General features: G+C 38.0%; 2 protein-coding genes across 3 annotated transcripts in view; both read right to left on the reverse strand.

Moving 5' to 3' along the window:
- fam20cb (FAM20C golgi associated secretory pathway kinase b) overlaps positions 1 to 12,555 on the reverse strand; it is a 63,329-nt gene extending 50,774 nt beyond the window's left edge. The window contains exons 1-3 of one of the 2 annotated variants that reach the window (XR_013194476.1): positions 11,224 to 12,520; positions 10,593 to 10,768; positions 9,442 to 9,520 (exon numbers count right to left, since the gene is read on the reverse strand). Coding sequence is in view for 1 of the 2 variants with exons in the window: in XM_077201133.1 (XP_077057248.1) it covers positions 9,442 to 9,520; positions 10,593 to 10,768; positions 11,224 to 11,741 (773 nt within the window). In the remaining variant the exon portion in view is untranslated. Of the gene's footprint in view, positions 1 to 9,441; positions 9,521 to 10,592; positions 10,769 to 11,223 lie in introns of both variants that reach the window. The other variant, XM_077201133.1, reaches the window with a different exon arrangement.
- shisa9a (shisa family member 9a) overlaps positions 1 to 17,411 on the reverse strand; it is a 736,130-nt gene that overhangs the window by 620,456 nt on the left and 98,263 nt on the right. The window lies entirely within an intron of this gene.

Below are 17,411 nucleotides of genomic sequence, written 5' to 3' on the forward strand. Positions count from 1 at the left end.
CACCAATCAGAGCATTTATGGAAGTCCTCACAGTCACCACAGAATCAGTCCCAGGCTGCCGGTGGATTCTAAAGGGTCTGGTGGATTCTAAAGCTAACAGAGTAGGTACGGATGCATTTCAAACCAGCCAACTCAAGATCAATCATGCTGAGAAGAGGAAAGGTGGATGACAAATCCCGGTTCAGCGTTGCAAGTGTAACAATCCCGACCACTGAGAAGCCTGTCAAGAGCTTAGGCAAGGTGTTGGACAGCACCCTAAGGGACTCCTCAATCCATCCAGTCAACCTGCACTGAGCTGGACAGATAGCTGAAGTCAGTGGACCCATCTGTATTGCCAGGGAAGTTCAAAGCTTGGCTATACCAGCATGGCATTCTTCCCAGGATCCTGTGGCCACTACTCGTCTATGAAGTGCCAATCTCGCCAGTGGAAACCTTAGAGAGGAAGGTCAGCAGCCACCTCAGAAGATGGCTGGGGCTTCCGAAAAGTCTATGTAGCATCGCACTCTACAGGCACCGCAAACAAACTGCAACAGCCGCTCAAGTCCTTGGAAGAGGAGTTCAAGGTAACTAGAGCTAGGGAAGTGTTGCTATACAGAGACTCAAATGATCCAAAGCTGTCAACGGCTGGGATTGAAGTGAGGACTGGTCAGAAGTGGAAAGCTGAGGAGGCTGTTCGATAAGCAGAGGAAAGATTACACCACAAAAGCCTTGTGGGGGTGGTAACAAGAGGCAGGGCTGGACTGGGATCCCTGGACTGGGATCGATAGGGAGGTGACATGGGCGGAGCTGTGGAAGGCAGAGCCACAGCGGATCAAGTTTCTCATCCAGGCGGTATACGATGTGCTTCCCAGCAACGTTCTGAGTTGCTGCTCAAAGGCACTGGGAGACGGAAGGTACAGGTGGAGACATGACCATTGGCCATTGCTGAAGCCTTTGCTATAGGAGTCGAGTGGGCCAAGCGCTCCCGCCCCTCCAAGCAAGCTATTGCCTTTGTCAGAGCTGGAGAGCAGCCAAGACCAGCTGCAAAAACATCTGCAGGTATCCTGGCCACTGCAAGGGACTGGCAGATGTTGGTGGACTTGGAGTGGCAACTCAAGTTCCCCAATCACGTTTGTGACCACCACCTTAAGACCAGATGTCGTTCTCTTATCTGAGTCCACCGAACAAGTGGTTCTGTAGGAACTTACAGTCCCTTGGGAAGACCGCCTGGAAGAGGCCTTTGAGAGGAAGCTCGTCAAGTACGAGGGACTGGTCAGTGATTGTCGACAAGCGGGATGGAGACCAAGGTGTCTCCCAGGTAGGATGGTAGGGTATGGTAGGGATGCAGGGGCTTTGTAGCCCGATCCCTGTCCAGAGCCTTCAGTCTGTTATTGATGGAGTGAGGAGGAGAGGAGCCATCCACAATACCATTGAAGCGGCAGAGAAAGCCTCAAGATGGCTATGGCTCAAGAGAGGAGATCCATAGGGGCAGAATAGCTAGATTTGCCAACTGCACACAAGCTGGGGTCTGATCAGCCACAGCTGGATCACCTGGATGAGGGCATATGATGTTGAAAGATCCAAAACACCCAATGATTCCAGGAACATCACTTAAGATGTGTCCAGTAGCATCAGTAGATGTATTTGCACAGACACAGGGTATTATCATACCAATTTGACATACCAAGATTGAATGAGAAACCATTAAATACCATAGAACATTGCAATTTTTAAAAATAATTCTGTTTTGTCTGTAGTTTTTCCACTTAAAATGATGTCACTTCCTGGAGTATTAAAGACCTGATTTCAATTAGTTAATGGGTTATTACAAAAGATTAGGAAAATATATACACATTACCATTCAAAAGTATGGGATCAGTATGAGCTTTTTTTATTTTTATGTTTAAGAAAGATATTACTTATACTTTTATTCAGCAAGGACACAACAAAATTGACCAAAAGTGACAGTGAAGACATTTATATTGTTACAAAAACTGTATTTCAAAATAATAATGTTCTTTTGAACTTTCTATTCATCAACGAATCCTGGGGAAAAAATAATGTTTTCCACAAAAATATTGAGCAAAATAATGATGCTGAAAATTCAGCTTTGCCATCACATGAATAAATTATACTTTACAATTTATTAAAATAGAAAACAATTATTTAAAATGGTTAAAAAATAAAATAATAAATATAAATAATTATAATAAAATATAATATATATATATATATTTTTTTTTACTATATTTTAAACAAACAAATTAAGCCTTGGTGAGCATAAGAGACTTCATATGATGAAACCAGAATATTTATTTTTCTAGGAACTGAATCTAGAATTTTTTTTAAATAAACTATAAATTTGTTATGTCAGAAGTTAGTGTACCTGGTGACAATTCAATCCTCAAACATTGTGAGTTCCAATATATTAAGACATGGGGGCATTTTATGATGGGGACATAAAAATGTACGGCATAGTAGGAATTACCCTGCGATGTTATTCTCTTTTCTCTTGATCCTTCACTATGAAAGTCTATGGAGAGGAGCAAAGAGCCCCGATGCAGAGGCTTAAGAGGTACAATGCACTGTGCTTTTCCTGGATATAGTGAGGCGCTTATCACAACACAAACAAGTATCTGCGGTTATCCTGGAAGAAGCAGAAGGAGAAATAGAAAGAATGTGAGGGAAAACGCGAAAGAGACAGGGTAAGAGGGAGGGAGTCCGCCTGCTAACACAGATTAGTTGTGGGCATTTGAATCCAAGGCCAGTTACATCATTTATTTTGTCTACCCAACCTCGCCTTTACTCCAACACAAGTGAGAGGAAAGTAAAGAGGAAAGTCAAGGCCATTCAGCTGAGCACTTCTCGTCCTCCACAGATCAGCTAAATCTGAAGCTGTAGAACAGATGTCTTCAAACCTTCGGTGTTGCTCATAAGCTGCAGTACACTGCAGAGAACTACAATGCTCCACATAGTAAGTATTAGTGTATTCTGTTGTCCCCTAGGTGTGTGCATTCTGTTGTCCCCCAATTATCCCTTTCATTCAGGCTTATGTTTCAGATACTCTGGAACATTCAGGGCCAATTAGGGAATTTCTCCTACTGAGAACAGATAAAATCGTGCATGTAACGCCTGTGCTGTTATAATTAAGAGTGACTATCAAGAATTTTAACAACTGTGAAAACAGTATTTTACCTTGTGCCTCATTATCAGTTAATTATTCCCAGAGGTGCTCGACTGACAGTAACTACAGGTTATAAAATAGATCCGTTTCTGCTGTTACGCTCTGTGATGCTGCTTATATACCCATCTGCTTTTAGAACTACACCAACAGACAGACAATACATAACAGAGATTGTCTGATATTGTTTTTGTAAACATTTGTTTTTGGGAGAAAAAAAAGGCAAAACAGACAAATTAATAATAATTAGAAGTAGCATAGTAGTCTAAGTAATAATAAATAATAACTACACTGTCAATGATATGATCAATAAGTAATGATAACTTATGTTTTTTCATTGCTTTAACTTTTTTTTAAGTCAGTTTGATGTTAAAGCTGAAATTACTTAAACATCCAAGTTGATTATACTTAAAAATTGAAGGCAGCAACATTTTTTCACTAAATAATATGCAATATAAATATTATTTTTATTATTCCTTTTAAAATGCTAAGTTTAAAATGTTACATATTTCTTAAATTAAGTATGTTACTTCACATGTGAGCACTTTCTTTTGAACGCACAGTTGCATTGTTGGGTGGAAATCTTTAGAGATCCTCTAAATGATGCCATTTATCGATGGTCCCAGTATTGTAGAAACGTATCAGTAAAAAATATTGGTCAAATCAATTGCCTATCTCTAATAAATTAACACTGCAAACAAAACTGAGAAAATTAATTATTTAAAGAGACATGGAATTTCATGGGGCATTAAGCTGGTATGAATCCCTTTTTTTGAGTCAAAGACCTGCAAAAAGGCCTTGATAAAGACAGAACAAGAACTAAGCAAAAGCACTACAATTGTGAGTGAGCTCTGAGCTGTCTTATGGAAGACTTAAGGTCTGTCATGAGAGTCATATCTTGGATGGGAACAGATCTGTGGAAACTGCACTGCCAGGGTAGATATCATTAACCTTGTGGATGCACAAAACCTAAGAGCATTCAGACAGTAATACTTTATGACAGACACCCCTGAAGTACATGCTTCTGAGACTATGAATCAAGCTTCAGTATAAACCACATGAAATAACTAAGACGCTTTCAGCAAGATCCTGTGGCTACTAAACACAACGCATAAAGACAAGTTAATGGCACCGGGGCTTTTCCAAATGGACAGATCGAGTGTGTCGCAAACTGGTCAGTCAAACATAGTCCCACCCGAACCCAAGCCAATGTGGTTGTTTTGTGATGTTCAGGATGCACAGAACCAGTGTTAACATTTCTCACGAAGTGAGCCTACAAAAAAATGACTTGTTTATATAAATCCGGGATATAAGAAAGTATTTGAACATTAAAAAAATTGCACAATTTAAGCTTTATAGATTTTTTCATTTGTTGTGCAATTTAATTGCTATGCCTTTTCAATGTAAACATGTCTTTTTCACACACAATACAAAATCAATATCCACAAGAAAGTACAGCAGGTAGTAATTTGTATTATATGCATAAGTGATACATTTAGTGGGAGATTATCTGCTTTGGTTTGTGATGGGCCAGGATTAGGCTCAGGCTATTTGTCAGTCCCAGTCCAGCCCTAGTTAATGTTACAGCAAAACAAAAATTTAAAAGTATGGACAGCATAAGGGTTGTCAAGTAGTGGCTGGGAGCTATTTTAGATTATTGCAGTTTTATAAAAAGAAAGAATGACTGATATCCATATTTGCAAATGCTGAAACTTCATTATGAAATAAAAACTTTTATGTTGATGATTAGGTCCAATGTCCACTGGCCTACCATCATTTTTACTCCTGAATGTAATCATGTAGCTTTAAGGCAATGGGAATGCAAGGGAAAATAATGAAATCTCAAAAAATGCTTGTCAAGATCACTTTTCAATAGCACATGGACTTTATTACACACCACTCTGTTTTTGGGATGACAAAAAGTTTTTAAAAGTAGACTTTTCAAGATGGTCTGCTTAAGTGGTCTAACAGTGCTCATCAGTGACAAAATGATTGAGATGGCCAATCAAATCATAGAAGGCGGGCTTTCCTCTACACAGAAGAAAAATTGTGAATTGCAGCATGACTCTTCAGTTTTAACTGTGAAAGAGTGAGGTAAGATTAACATTATATATAGGACAACTGTTTTAGAAATGTTAAACAACATAATATCCAGTGATGCAAACTAATTGGTTTTTTGTTGTTGTTGTAATATTTCTCCATTTTGAATTTAAAGTATAGGTTGTAATTTATGTGATTCGATCAAACGGATTATTTTACAATAAATTCTTTAACTGTTTTCTATCTTTTATACGTAATTAACTAGTCAAAATAACATTATAGTATAATATATTAAAGTCACCAATTCTTGTTTTTTATGCAATATTGTGTTTATTAGTAATAATTTCCATGCAATCTAGCTAAATCTATATTTCATGGTGATCCAGCAAAAGCACACAGATGTTCTACAGTAAGCAACTAACAAAAAGCTGATTGGTTCTCTTAAATGAGGGGTGGGACTTCCATTCTCAAATAATTTTTTTTACAAGTGGTCTGTCTAATTCTCCTTGGTAAAATTCTTACCTCTAGAATAAATTTTACATTAGCATCTCTCATCAGTCAAACAGCTAAATGGGCAGTAACGGAATGACTCATCAGATTAGCTTAATTAATGACAGCATGTTTGTCCAAAAATCCTGTCTAGTGTGACCAGGGAGGAACTCATTATGGATGAAGCATGTCAGTGTTTCTGAGGAAGTGGGGCTGCAGTCAGCTTCATGGTGGATCAACACTAATGGAGGTTTCATGAGTGAGAGATAACAGCCAAACACTCATTCATCTGATTCATTTCATTCAAACTCTCTGAAACTCATGCACACGTACTAAGATGTTCTCTATCTAGTTGTTCTCAACTGGTGGGTGCAGACAACATGGAAAAAAAAACAATGCTAAAATGCACTTAACTATATAATCAACCATAGTTAGGATGACAAAATAAATATGCCAAATATGCCTCAAAAACTAAGAACAAAACTACATATGGTAAAAAAAGACATTTTTTTAATATGCTTTACTTTTTTGGTTTGTGCCCACTACACAATATTTTTTATTTATTCACACACCTAAATACAAGAGAAAACAAAATGTTCACATTCAAGCTATATTAGAATAATCTGTGTATAATTACTAATTTTGCATTTTGTTTAGGGATGCACGAGACATCGGCTACCAAATCGGAATCGGCTAAAATATGCTAAATTTTAATGTTATTGCTATCGGCCTGAAAAGAAAATATGGCCGATATATTACAGCCGATAAATAATGGATTGTTTCCTTCAGCTGAGACACTTCAGATGCTCATTGTTCACCATGATGGTTTTGAATAGCTTGAAATATGATTGGAATCACTTAAAAAAGGAAAATATAGTTTAGTGCAACATGTGCAGCACAAGTCTGTCATATAAGCTACATAACATTACAATGAGAACATTATAAGTGTGTGCTTGCGACATGGGTTTTGATGGTGAGACTTTTGTTTTGTGACCAAAACATTAAATTATATAAAAATTTGGATTTAGATTTATGACCAATATATCGGTTATCGACTTTCAACTAAAGAATTATCGGTTGTCGGTATTGCCCAAATTTTCATATCGGTGCATCCCTAATGTTGTTGGACCAATACAGTTCACAGTAATATTAATACATTTTTGTAGTAAAAAATCCAGTAAACTTTTGTCAAATAAACAATTTCAGTATTTGAATTGACATTTGATTTCCATTGACTCTTACAAACTGAGTCCTAAAGCAAACCCAGTGGAGAACCACTGCTCAAAGACAGTGTTGTGTGCTTGTCATGTGATATTTACAGGGATATGACAAACAACGCAAGCAGATGAGAACAATTGTGTTGTTGTCCATTCGCCTCTATTTCAGAAGAGAGGAAGATCCATTTTTAAGCATTTCATGCCTCAGAGAGCAGCCTTTAAGACGTGTCTGTTTGCTATTGAAATCTCCTTTATCTTTAAATAGTGCTTGAGCAATGATGCATTCAGAGGAGCTTGCTTCTCCTACATTGAGTTATTGTATCTTTTCTTTATTAAACCTTGAGGAGCCCAACTGTGGAAGTTCTTAAAAACTATCACTCCCTCTGATCTGTCCACCCACTAATCCACTCACGCACACATTCATCACAGTTTCATTAATTCTGTTAAATACCCTAAGTACTAGCCTAAGCAGAAACCACATAAGAATTCCAGACCAAATTACCTGCTTTTGAGACCAATCAAGCTGCTTTTATTCTATCAACTGATCATAGGGAATTTGCAAACAATCCAGCCAGTTTTCTATTTCAGGAGCTCAGTTCCTCTGCCAAAAACACAGCTATAAATGAATAAATGAATTAAACATTTAATGCTGCTCCACACCTGTATAGTTTCCTTTGTTCTTTAGATCATAAATGGAGATGTTATTTGTGGTTTTGACACATTGAAAGCGAATGGCAACTATTCGCCAAAAAATTATTTAAAAAAAATCTTAAATTGCCTGAGGAAATTATTTTTTTTACAAAATCGTTATCCAATTAAGATCTTTCTCTTATTTATAGAGTTTGACAGCCTCTGGTCACCATTCGATTTCATTGGGCGGGAAAGAGCAGCAGGAACATTCTGCTAAAAATAGACGAAAAATATACAGGAAAGAAAAATATACAGGTTTGGAACAACATGAAGCTGAGTAAATGATGACAGAGTTTTCTATTATTTTTCAGCCAATATGATTAAGAGAATTAAAGCTGATTAGGCAATTTCCTCAGGCTCTACAGTAATATAGGAAGATCTGAGTGTGTGGCATATTTGAACATGTGGGCATGAATCAAAACGATAGAAACTTATCTTACTCAACCACAAGTGTTGCAAGAACACATCCTTGCCTGACCTGTCAGAGAAGGCATGGAAAGCACGTAGACAAATCAGTTCATGAAAACAATATTTACAAAATGTAATTACAAGCAAAGGCAGAGATGAGTAAAGATGTTTGAAGTTTCATCTTGACTTTGATTACATTAGCAATGTGCTAGCTGGCAAATATCTGAGATTGTGTCCTCAAAGAAGGTCGAGCAAGTCCTGGGTTTCAAACTATTAGTGAAAAAGGAGAATGCAAGAAAAAAGATGATCTCAAAAGCAAGATGGGGGTGAAGTGTTTAGTTTGTGGCTGGAAAAGAAATAAGTGTGTCTTTGTTGGTCTGTGCTAATTATAGCAGGAACAGCCTGGGCTAAGGCCTCCTCTCTCTAATAACATTTATCAGCATCTTGTCACCAAAGACCCATTGTTCTCATCTCTCCTTAAATACTCCCCAAGAACAAACCAAGAACATCTCTGAACGACTGAATCCTCTGGGACACATGTGCCTCCTATTTGGCTTCCTTAATTCTGAAAACATTGTCGAAGAATACAGAAAAGAACATGGGCATTTTACATTCGTCTATATAAAATAAAAGAATATTGATCAACTCTTCGATTTCATGCTCACATATCACATATTAAAGTTTGTCAATGCTAAAGCGCGTCTTTGTGAATACAGGATGTCTACAGTCTGAACACCAGCTTCATGGCCAATAAAGGCACTCAGCTGGCAGGACATACGGTCGACCAGCACATTAGAAATGATTCCGTCACCAAGGCCCACATCCTGTATACATTACTATTTAACTGGTGGTGCTATGAAAAACCATTGAGGAAACAGAAAGGATCTCGATTATAGTAATGAGACCACTAAGACATTAAATACTAATCTGCCAGAGAAAGCATAAGCAGTGTCTGTGAAACAGATAGTTAAGGCGCATGCAGATGGAGGGGCTGCTGCTCTGAATCTAACAATGACACCAAAGATTTACTTGCTGCCATTTATAGATCCGGAAAATTACAGGGAGGCAACTATTATTTGTGCTGAGGGGTTGTCAAATCCGTAAAAACAACCTCCCTCCCTTTGTAACCTACATTTCAAATAGGATGTGATCCGTCCATTGTGGATCACTATGTAGACAACTATAAATCCATTTTCTATAACTCTGATTCCAGCATATTATCAACTGATTAGAATAGAATTGAGTAGATGAGCTAAAAGTACCACACAATGGTGTCCTCAGAAGATTTAATAACAGAGTATAGACTACTATATATCACAGGAAATATTCCCATAATATTCAAAGCTGCTGAGATTATAGATGTTCACACAACTATAATATTTAACCATGGGTAAATTAGTAATTTCATTAACATTTTCCTATTACTGCATCACTTACTTCATGGGCTTGAAGAGCGCCTGGCCATAGTTCTGGAAAGTCATGATGAGCTTCAGCTGCGTGCCTCCAGATTTCATTGCTACAGAGAGAACAAGAGTGGCGCTAAACACTCGTCTCAGGAAAACAACTTGAGCTTTCTTACAATGAACCATTTAAGATAAGACTCATTATGCAAGTGGCAATAACAATGTGAAAATTCAATGGTGAAAATTTGTCCTGCAGTCTTGTTTTTGACAATACACGTTTGAAAAAAACGAAAGACAACAAGTGTATTTTGGCCATACACAGTTGATAAGACCTTTTTTAAAAGCTGTAATGAATTGTTGTAATGAATATGCAGCCAATCACAAACAGATGAAGGAAAACAAGGGGACATCCCCTCAAGTCACTTATTAGGCTGCTGTGCCCATACCAGTTTTTCTAAAGATCACTATCACCGTAGATTAACATGCAACTTCCTTTAGATATAAAATTAAATAAACACGGATCCAAACCAGGTCTTTGTTCCTTAATGGATCATCCTAAATGGGTTTATTTTGTGATAATGACCGGGTCACTGTGCATTCTGTAACTTATTACACAACTACTTCGCAAATAAGTAAATAAATGGACATGAAATATTGATTTGAGTAATTATTTTATCATCGAGTGAGATTGGTTGCCAAGGACAGTGGTCAAATATGCAGTTTAGTGGTTAATATACAAAACTATTCTGACCACAGAATACAGCAATCATCCAATCAGAATCAAGTATTCAGGAGAGCAGTGAAATAAGTTGAAAAATTGACCTTGGGGCTTCACATAAATGCAGCCCATAAAGCACAAGTCTCCTTGACAATATGAATGCTTGGCAGGAGTCAGGAGACACTTTTCCACAGCATGGTATTTGATTAAGTCTAAATTGCACGCTCTTCTCATTCATTTACCCTGCTGGAATCCACTACCAGTGAATCTGGAGTGCAGGAAGAGTCTAGCCATTATCTCTGAGAAACTTCATTCAAAGTATCTATTTAAATCTGTTAGGAGGAGCAACACTGAAAGATGACGCTGCACTCAAATCACGCATCACAACTGCAATCCTAAAATCACTTCCCCATTTCTCCATTTAACTCTAATGCTACTTAATTGTGTCATCTCAAATATTGTCTTACCAACACTTGTGATCCTTTGCGACACCAGATCCTTCAGCATTGCATCAATGACCGGGTTGTGCCTGGAGTAAAGCTCATACCGGTTGATCCCAATGTGGAAGCGGAGCCAGTTTGGGTATGAGTCTGAGGACATCTCGCCGGTAGGAGCATAATCCCCATCTTTACCTTCCCCATTCCTACGGAAAGACAACATGTCCCAAATGCAATGAACAATGTGGCATTTTTCATAAGCCATTACAGAGATCAATCATAATATGTTGTTCTGAACGGCATGAGTTTATTGACATCATCAAGATCAAATGCGTGATGATAATAACAATACTTTCAATTCAATTCAATTCACATTCGTTTAGGGCTTTTTACAATACATATCATTTCAAAGCAACTTTACAGAAAAATGCATGTTTCTACATTACAATTTAGAGTAATCTGTTAGCAGAGGTGAGGTGACTATGTCAAAGTGTCCAAAATATTTAAAGTTCTAAGATAATACAAATCATGCAGTTAGCTATTATTATTATAATGGATAATATTATCACTACACTTATTTTTGTTGTTGTTGTTGTTGTTAAGAGTAAATCAATATTAACTGGGGAAACCAGAAAGAGAACCCCTAAGATTCTCAACCTACCACTCTGGGTTCTCTGCAGCTTTAGGGTCAAACCTTATATCAGTGTTGACATTGAATAAAGTGTCTTCATCATTTAAAGTAGGCAATGGCCTGGCGTACAAAGGATGGTCAAATAGCGCAGAGAGCCTCGAACCCTTCACAACTGCGTTCTTCAGGGTAGAGTCCCGCGTCGCGTGCCTCTTCTCGTCACCTGTCAACTGCTCAAATCTTTTCAAAGCCTCAGATCTCTCCCCAACGGTGATCTTTTCCAGCGAGTGAGAGGACAGGTTTGAGTTCGGCTCGTTGCTGAAGTCTTGAAGTATTCTGAGTGTGTGTTTATTAGGCCAGCCGGACTCTGATCCCGGCTTGGCTCGATGCTTAACCCAGTTCTGCGGCTCTTCGCTGGGTGTGTGCGAGCACGAGCACGCGCTACTGCTCCGTCTCTCTAGCTTCGGTAACAAGTCTATCATAATGTGCATAGAGCAGGCTATAAGAAACACCATCAGAATCAAGACGCGGAATTTTCTAAAGAGGATCATCTTTAGAGTCTCTTGTTCAAGAAATGACTTGTTTGGAATGGCAGGGATAAAAGTGAGCAAGCGCACTACATCGCCAACAGTACATAAAACACGGGCTCCCAATTTTGTGAGAAGAACACATGGAACGTTTTAATTTTCATGTTCCAGTTTAGGGGCAGAAATGGGGTTTTATTTAGAAAAAGCGCTCATCCACATCCATGCGAAACAATAATCCAGTTATTTACGTGCGCTCGCGATTAAATTCCTCTCGTGCAGTCAGTTGACGAGACGCGAGAACAGTCTCGACACAATCGGTCATAGTCTATTTGAACATTTAATAGCTGTTATGCAGCAATTATGTGCGAAATATAGTTAAGTCAACCCTCATCAGATAAATTATCCACAAAAGTGCGTGTTCTCGATGCCGCGGTCCACTTCACAACTGACGCTACATACAACGCACGAAATCTGTTTCACAGCTGCACAAGTTCATTCGCCTTTTTATCCAGTGCAAATCGAGGCTGTTCAGTCGTTGAAAGCGATGATTGCATGGCAGGTTTCGAAAAAGTCTGGCATCGCATCGAGCTCCTTCTGTCGATAAATTTGATCTGTGGAGAAAGTTTCAACGTTTCATCTTGAACATCCTGCTGGTATGAAGGTGATGCCAGCCCATTGACAGGCGCTTGAGGAAATACCTCTGTCGGAGTTCAGGGTGGGTGTGTTAAATATCATGATGCTGAAGCCCCTCGCACATAGAGGATTGGCTGAGCTTGAAAACAGAAGACAGACAGTCCAGGATTGCTTCCTGTAGCGTCAAATTGTGCAAGAAGAGGGCGTCTTAACACATACTACTACCCATTTTTGTCTGAAATTACTTTTTAAGATGTATTTAACACGCATGCCCCTCTCACCTATTTCGATGGAACATTTCTGGTCTTTCTCCATGTGGCATGTCATGGAGCAGTTGACAAAGGCCTACTGCAAATGATGTGGTAAAATAATATGATTAGAAGAAACTGAGTTCACCTAAAAATTGTATATTTACTGTGTTGATCCTAACATATGATTTTACTCCTGTGAAACACAAAACTCATTTGTGAAGAAATTGTTCAGACATTATGAACTGGATCATCTGATTCATTGATTAGCTCAAAAATCGGATGTCACTTATTCTCTCATGAACACAACAAGCTAGAGAAGATGACTTAAAGATTTTTAGTAAATCACTCAATGTGACTGTTTTCTTATCCAAAGCAATTGCGTAGCTTCAGACGATGTGGACTATATCACATATCGTGGAATAATAAAGTATAGGGATGCTTTTAAGGTTTCTACATTATAGGGTGAGTAAGGGGGGGGGGGGGGGGGGGGGGGTATTGGGTGGTGTTGGTCTATCCATTTAAAGGGTTAGTTCACTCAAAAATGAAAATGATCCCATAATTTACTCACCTTCAAGCCATCCTTTATATTACTTTCTTCTTTCAGCCGGAGTTATATTAAAAAATATCTTGGCTCATCCAAGCTTTATAATGGGAGTGATTGGTACCTTACATTTTGAAGCCCAAAAAAGTGCATCGATTCATCCATTCATCCATCCATCCATCCATCCATCCATCCATCATTAAAGTGCTCCACACGGCTCCAGGGTGTTAATAAAGACCTTCTGAAGCAAAGTGATGCGTTTTTGTAAGAAATAAATTCAAATTTATAACTTTATAAACTATAATCACTGGGTCCCGGTAATGGCCGTACGCGAGTCTAGTTCCGGCGGATGAGTGACCGCTCTACCAACACATGACATATTGAGGAACGCTAAAGAGAGGATAGAGCAAAACAAAACACTTGTCACGAATTAGAAGTCTAAATGGAAATTGTGTAAAGAGGAGGAGCTTGAGTTTGTTGCCCAGCCCTATTTGTTTGAACCGCAAGAGGCGTCTAGTCTCCTACACCCTACATCACGTGTTGGGTCAGAGGTCACGGTTCGATATATATATATATAAAAAATTTCAAACGTTTAGAAATAATTTTAGGCCCCTTCAGAAGTGCAGTGGCCCCCTAGTGGGTCGCGACCCCCTGGTTGAGAAGCACTGCTCTAAATGCAATCTTCATTTCATCAATTCCACAATTCTATGCTGTAAAGCTCCAAATAGGTATTTAAATAATGTATAAGATTGACACAAACCATAAAATATAAGCAGCAAAGATGAACAGGAACAATAAGGGCCGGAACAAGATATAATGAAATAAAATATGTAATTAAAATTTACTTTGATCTGATCATGAATGAACATGTGTCTCTCTATACAAAGAGCAGGTTCAGTATAAGACAGAGACATGTAGACATCACTAATCACTATACTATAATATATTAGGTCAAATGTCACATTTCAGACAAGTGAACCGTTACAGATGACAATGAATGGCTGATTGTCTGTGGAAGGAGTTTTTCTCAAATTCCCTGCTGAATTTTGTGGCAATACCCCAAAACCGAGTGTTGTTTTGGTTCTTGCCTGAGGAAAGAGCTAATTAATGATCACTGATTTCAAACAAGGTTTGATTTCACCATGAGAGAGCTTCTGTTCTTTCATTGCATTTCCTGTGATAAGATCATAGTCCTGTGATAAGATTCTATGATAAGAACCTGAGCTCGAACTTTTGTGGCACTAGAAGCCATAACAGTTAGCCTCCTGTGGGGTCTGGCTTAACACAACTGTAACTCCCTCATAACATTAACTCAGCCGTGTTCTTTCACCTACAAGTATGTGTCGTATGAAAAGCAAGGATGTCAAAAATGACTGAGACAACAGACAAGCCATTCAGACCAGAATGCGCAGCTTGTGTCAACACTCGGCCCACCTCCGTTGCATCTCTCATATTGTGAGCAGGCCAGCAGAATGGCACTGGCTTGAGAGCCCCACAGATGGCAAAGGCAACACAGAGGATTTGTTCCTTTCAAAGCGCTGACTACAGCAGAGGCTGTAAATAAGGCTGAATAGATTTATGACCACTCCTGTATGTCTCTGCAAGGTATCAGGGTGGACCATTAGATACAGTTCTGTGGACAGAGATAGGGGATTATACTGAAGATAGAGATACAGATACAGATACAGGTAGGACGAGGGCATGAAAGGATTGGCTGACATGTCTATTAATTATTTAGTCAGAGATTTATGCTACAATTTGCTCGGATAGCGATAGAGAGTGGGAGCGTAGGTTTGATGGAAGTTGAAATTAATTTAAAGTATAGTCAATATGCTTCAACTTCAGTCAATGATCAGAAGGGAACAATGAGGAGGTGTAATGGGATTGATTTCATCTTAAAATTAGCATGAAAGTAAGAGACAAATTTTAGGTGGCACGAAAATGCTTATGTTTTTACTTGACCTACAATTCCCAAACTCCCCAAAAGAATGTTTCTGTTGCATTCAGTTATTAATCATATTATGAGACTTGCTTTATTATGCTTTCAAAAGGCATACTTAAATGCATAAAAACACAACTTGATAATAGTTTATGAGATGATCACAGTACTTCAATTTAAGTAATGCTATACTGCTTTTTGTTGAAGAGACTGTATAATTTACGGACATAATTTATGCACATTGCCACATTTTGTTTTTAGTGTACTTAATCCATGATGCTGAGGTAGCAAGGACTGAACTGATGCAGAAAATGCATCAGATAAAAATACACTGAAAATCACAAAAGTAAAAAAGACACCAATTTTATAATGACTTCAAATATTCAGATAAAAAGCGTCATAATTAAAAAAAGTCTGATACCTATATTAATATATTATAAAAAAAAACCTGAATAAATAGGTCTACATATTTTATAACAATTAATGCTATAAAAAATATTTGGTTTTGAAGCCCTAAAAGAGGGAGAAACAGGCAGTTCATAGATGTTATCACCAAGGTTGCGACAAAGACAGATTTAAGGGTGAGAATTAAAACTTGTCTTCTAAGAAATGAACACGATGAATGTGTAAATTAAACACTTTGGAATTTAAGAATCAATGTGCAAATTTAGATTGTGTAAATAAAATTGAAATAAATTAAAAGAGCCAAAACATGATAACTGAATTAGAACTATATTTCTGTAACATTTAAAATCTAAAGATGATGAAGGCAGGTTAACCGTTTCAAAATAACAACAAGGTTTATTAACAAAAGCAAACACTAAAAATACCGGACCATGACAGAAAGGAAATGAGGAACTTAAATACTCAATGGTAATGAACTTAATAATCAGCTGTGATAGTTAAATTAATATCCATGGTAACAGAAGAAGGGCGGGAAAACTAAAACAAAGGAAACAGGAAACAGACAAAAACAAACTAAAAGTCCATGAAAGTGAAACCAACTGAACAATTTAAAAACATTATTTTGTGCATAAAGTGCAGCATATAAAAGGACAATCTTATGTTTTACACATAGAAAAGATTAATTATACTATTTTAAATTTCAGATTGATACTGATGGCACTCTTCAATTATAAAGATGAAAAATAGATTTTGTTTCTAAAGTAAAACAGGTTATTTTTGTTTAACCTTTATATGCGTAAACAGAATGATAGCTAGAAATAGGATGATTTTTATGATAGCAGAAGAGGTAAACAGGGTACTCATGAAGAGATTGTACTCTTGGGCCAGCAGATATGTGGTAACACACAAGACTAAAATAAGCCAGAGCAATAACATAATGAAAGATCTGCCTGTCCCTGCACTCTTACGCTGCCCCCACTCTGTTTGCCTTCTGTCTTCACCTTTTTTATTTATAGCAACATTTTGCAACTACACCTCTTCCGTCTATATGTTTGTTTAAGCAAGCGTCGAGAAGTGAGAGGTCACATAACCGAAGCATTCAATGTTTATGTCTTGAGTGGATGAACCAGAGAAATAAGTTGCGCACTACAGGCCTCATATAAAACTATAATTAGCTCTGCGCGGATGGTTTTAATGAGTGTGTTGACAGTGAAGCTTTCTAGCTCAAATGATTTCGTTAGGCTTGTGTTTATTCCAGTGTGTGGGTTTTAATGTGCATCCCTAAGGATGGCTGGTCAGCAGTGATTATAGTAACAACCTCCTTGCCCTGTCCAAATAACAGTCATCTGTGCCACACTGTTTGTTATTTTGCTCAAGTACTATATATATATATTCAACTGAAAATGACAGCCAAGTATTCTTTGTTTGTTGTCACAGACTAGCATCGCTAAGCGAAGGAACTCAGCTGGATGATTTGAATAAATGTTGGACTTATTCACTCATGAATCCGACTGTACAGCCGAGAATATTACTGTTGTATCTGAGAGTTAATTTGCATCTCTCATGGTAATTTGAAGAGGGGTTGTTGTTATTAGCACATCATTTAGCAAATTCTAACTGTGCGAAAAGGGATCTCACAACGTGTGCTTAGGTTTGAATGGTGAGATCTACCTTATACCTTTAGCTAATCATTCTGTTGAAGATTAATATGTATTATTCGATGGAATCATTTGATGTGTGGGTGCTGATGATTAGGGTGCTGAATGTGGCTGCAGCATGTGGGCCACTCACCTTCTTATTCGTCACCGTCTGCTATTTTAACCTAGTGATGAGTCAGTGATGATCACCATTAGTCGGAGGGTTGCTTCCTTGAGTATTGATGACTCTTTCCATGAATAGGTTACAAAACATGGCCTGAAACTGTC

The sequence above is a fragment of the Siphateles boraxobius genome, unplaced genomic scaffold (genome assembly GCF_051911475.1).
Source record: "Siphateles boraxobius isolate OS27281-9 unplaced genomic scaffold, OSU_SipBor_1 46, whole genome shotgun sequence".
NCBI lineage: Eukaryota > Metazoa > Chordata > Actinopteri > Cypriniformes > Leuciscidae > Siphateles > Siphateles boraxobius.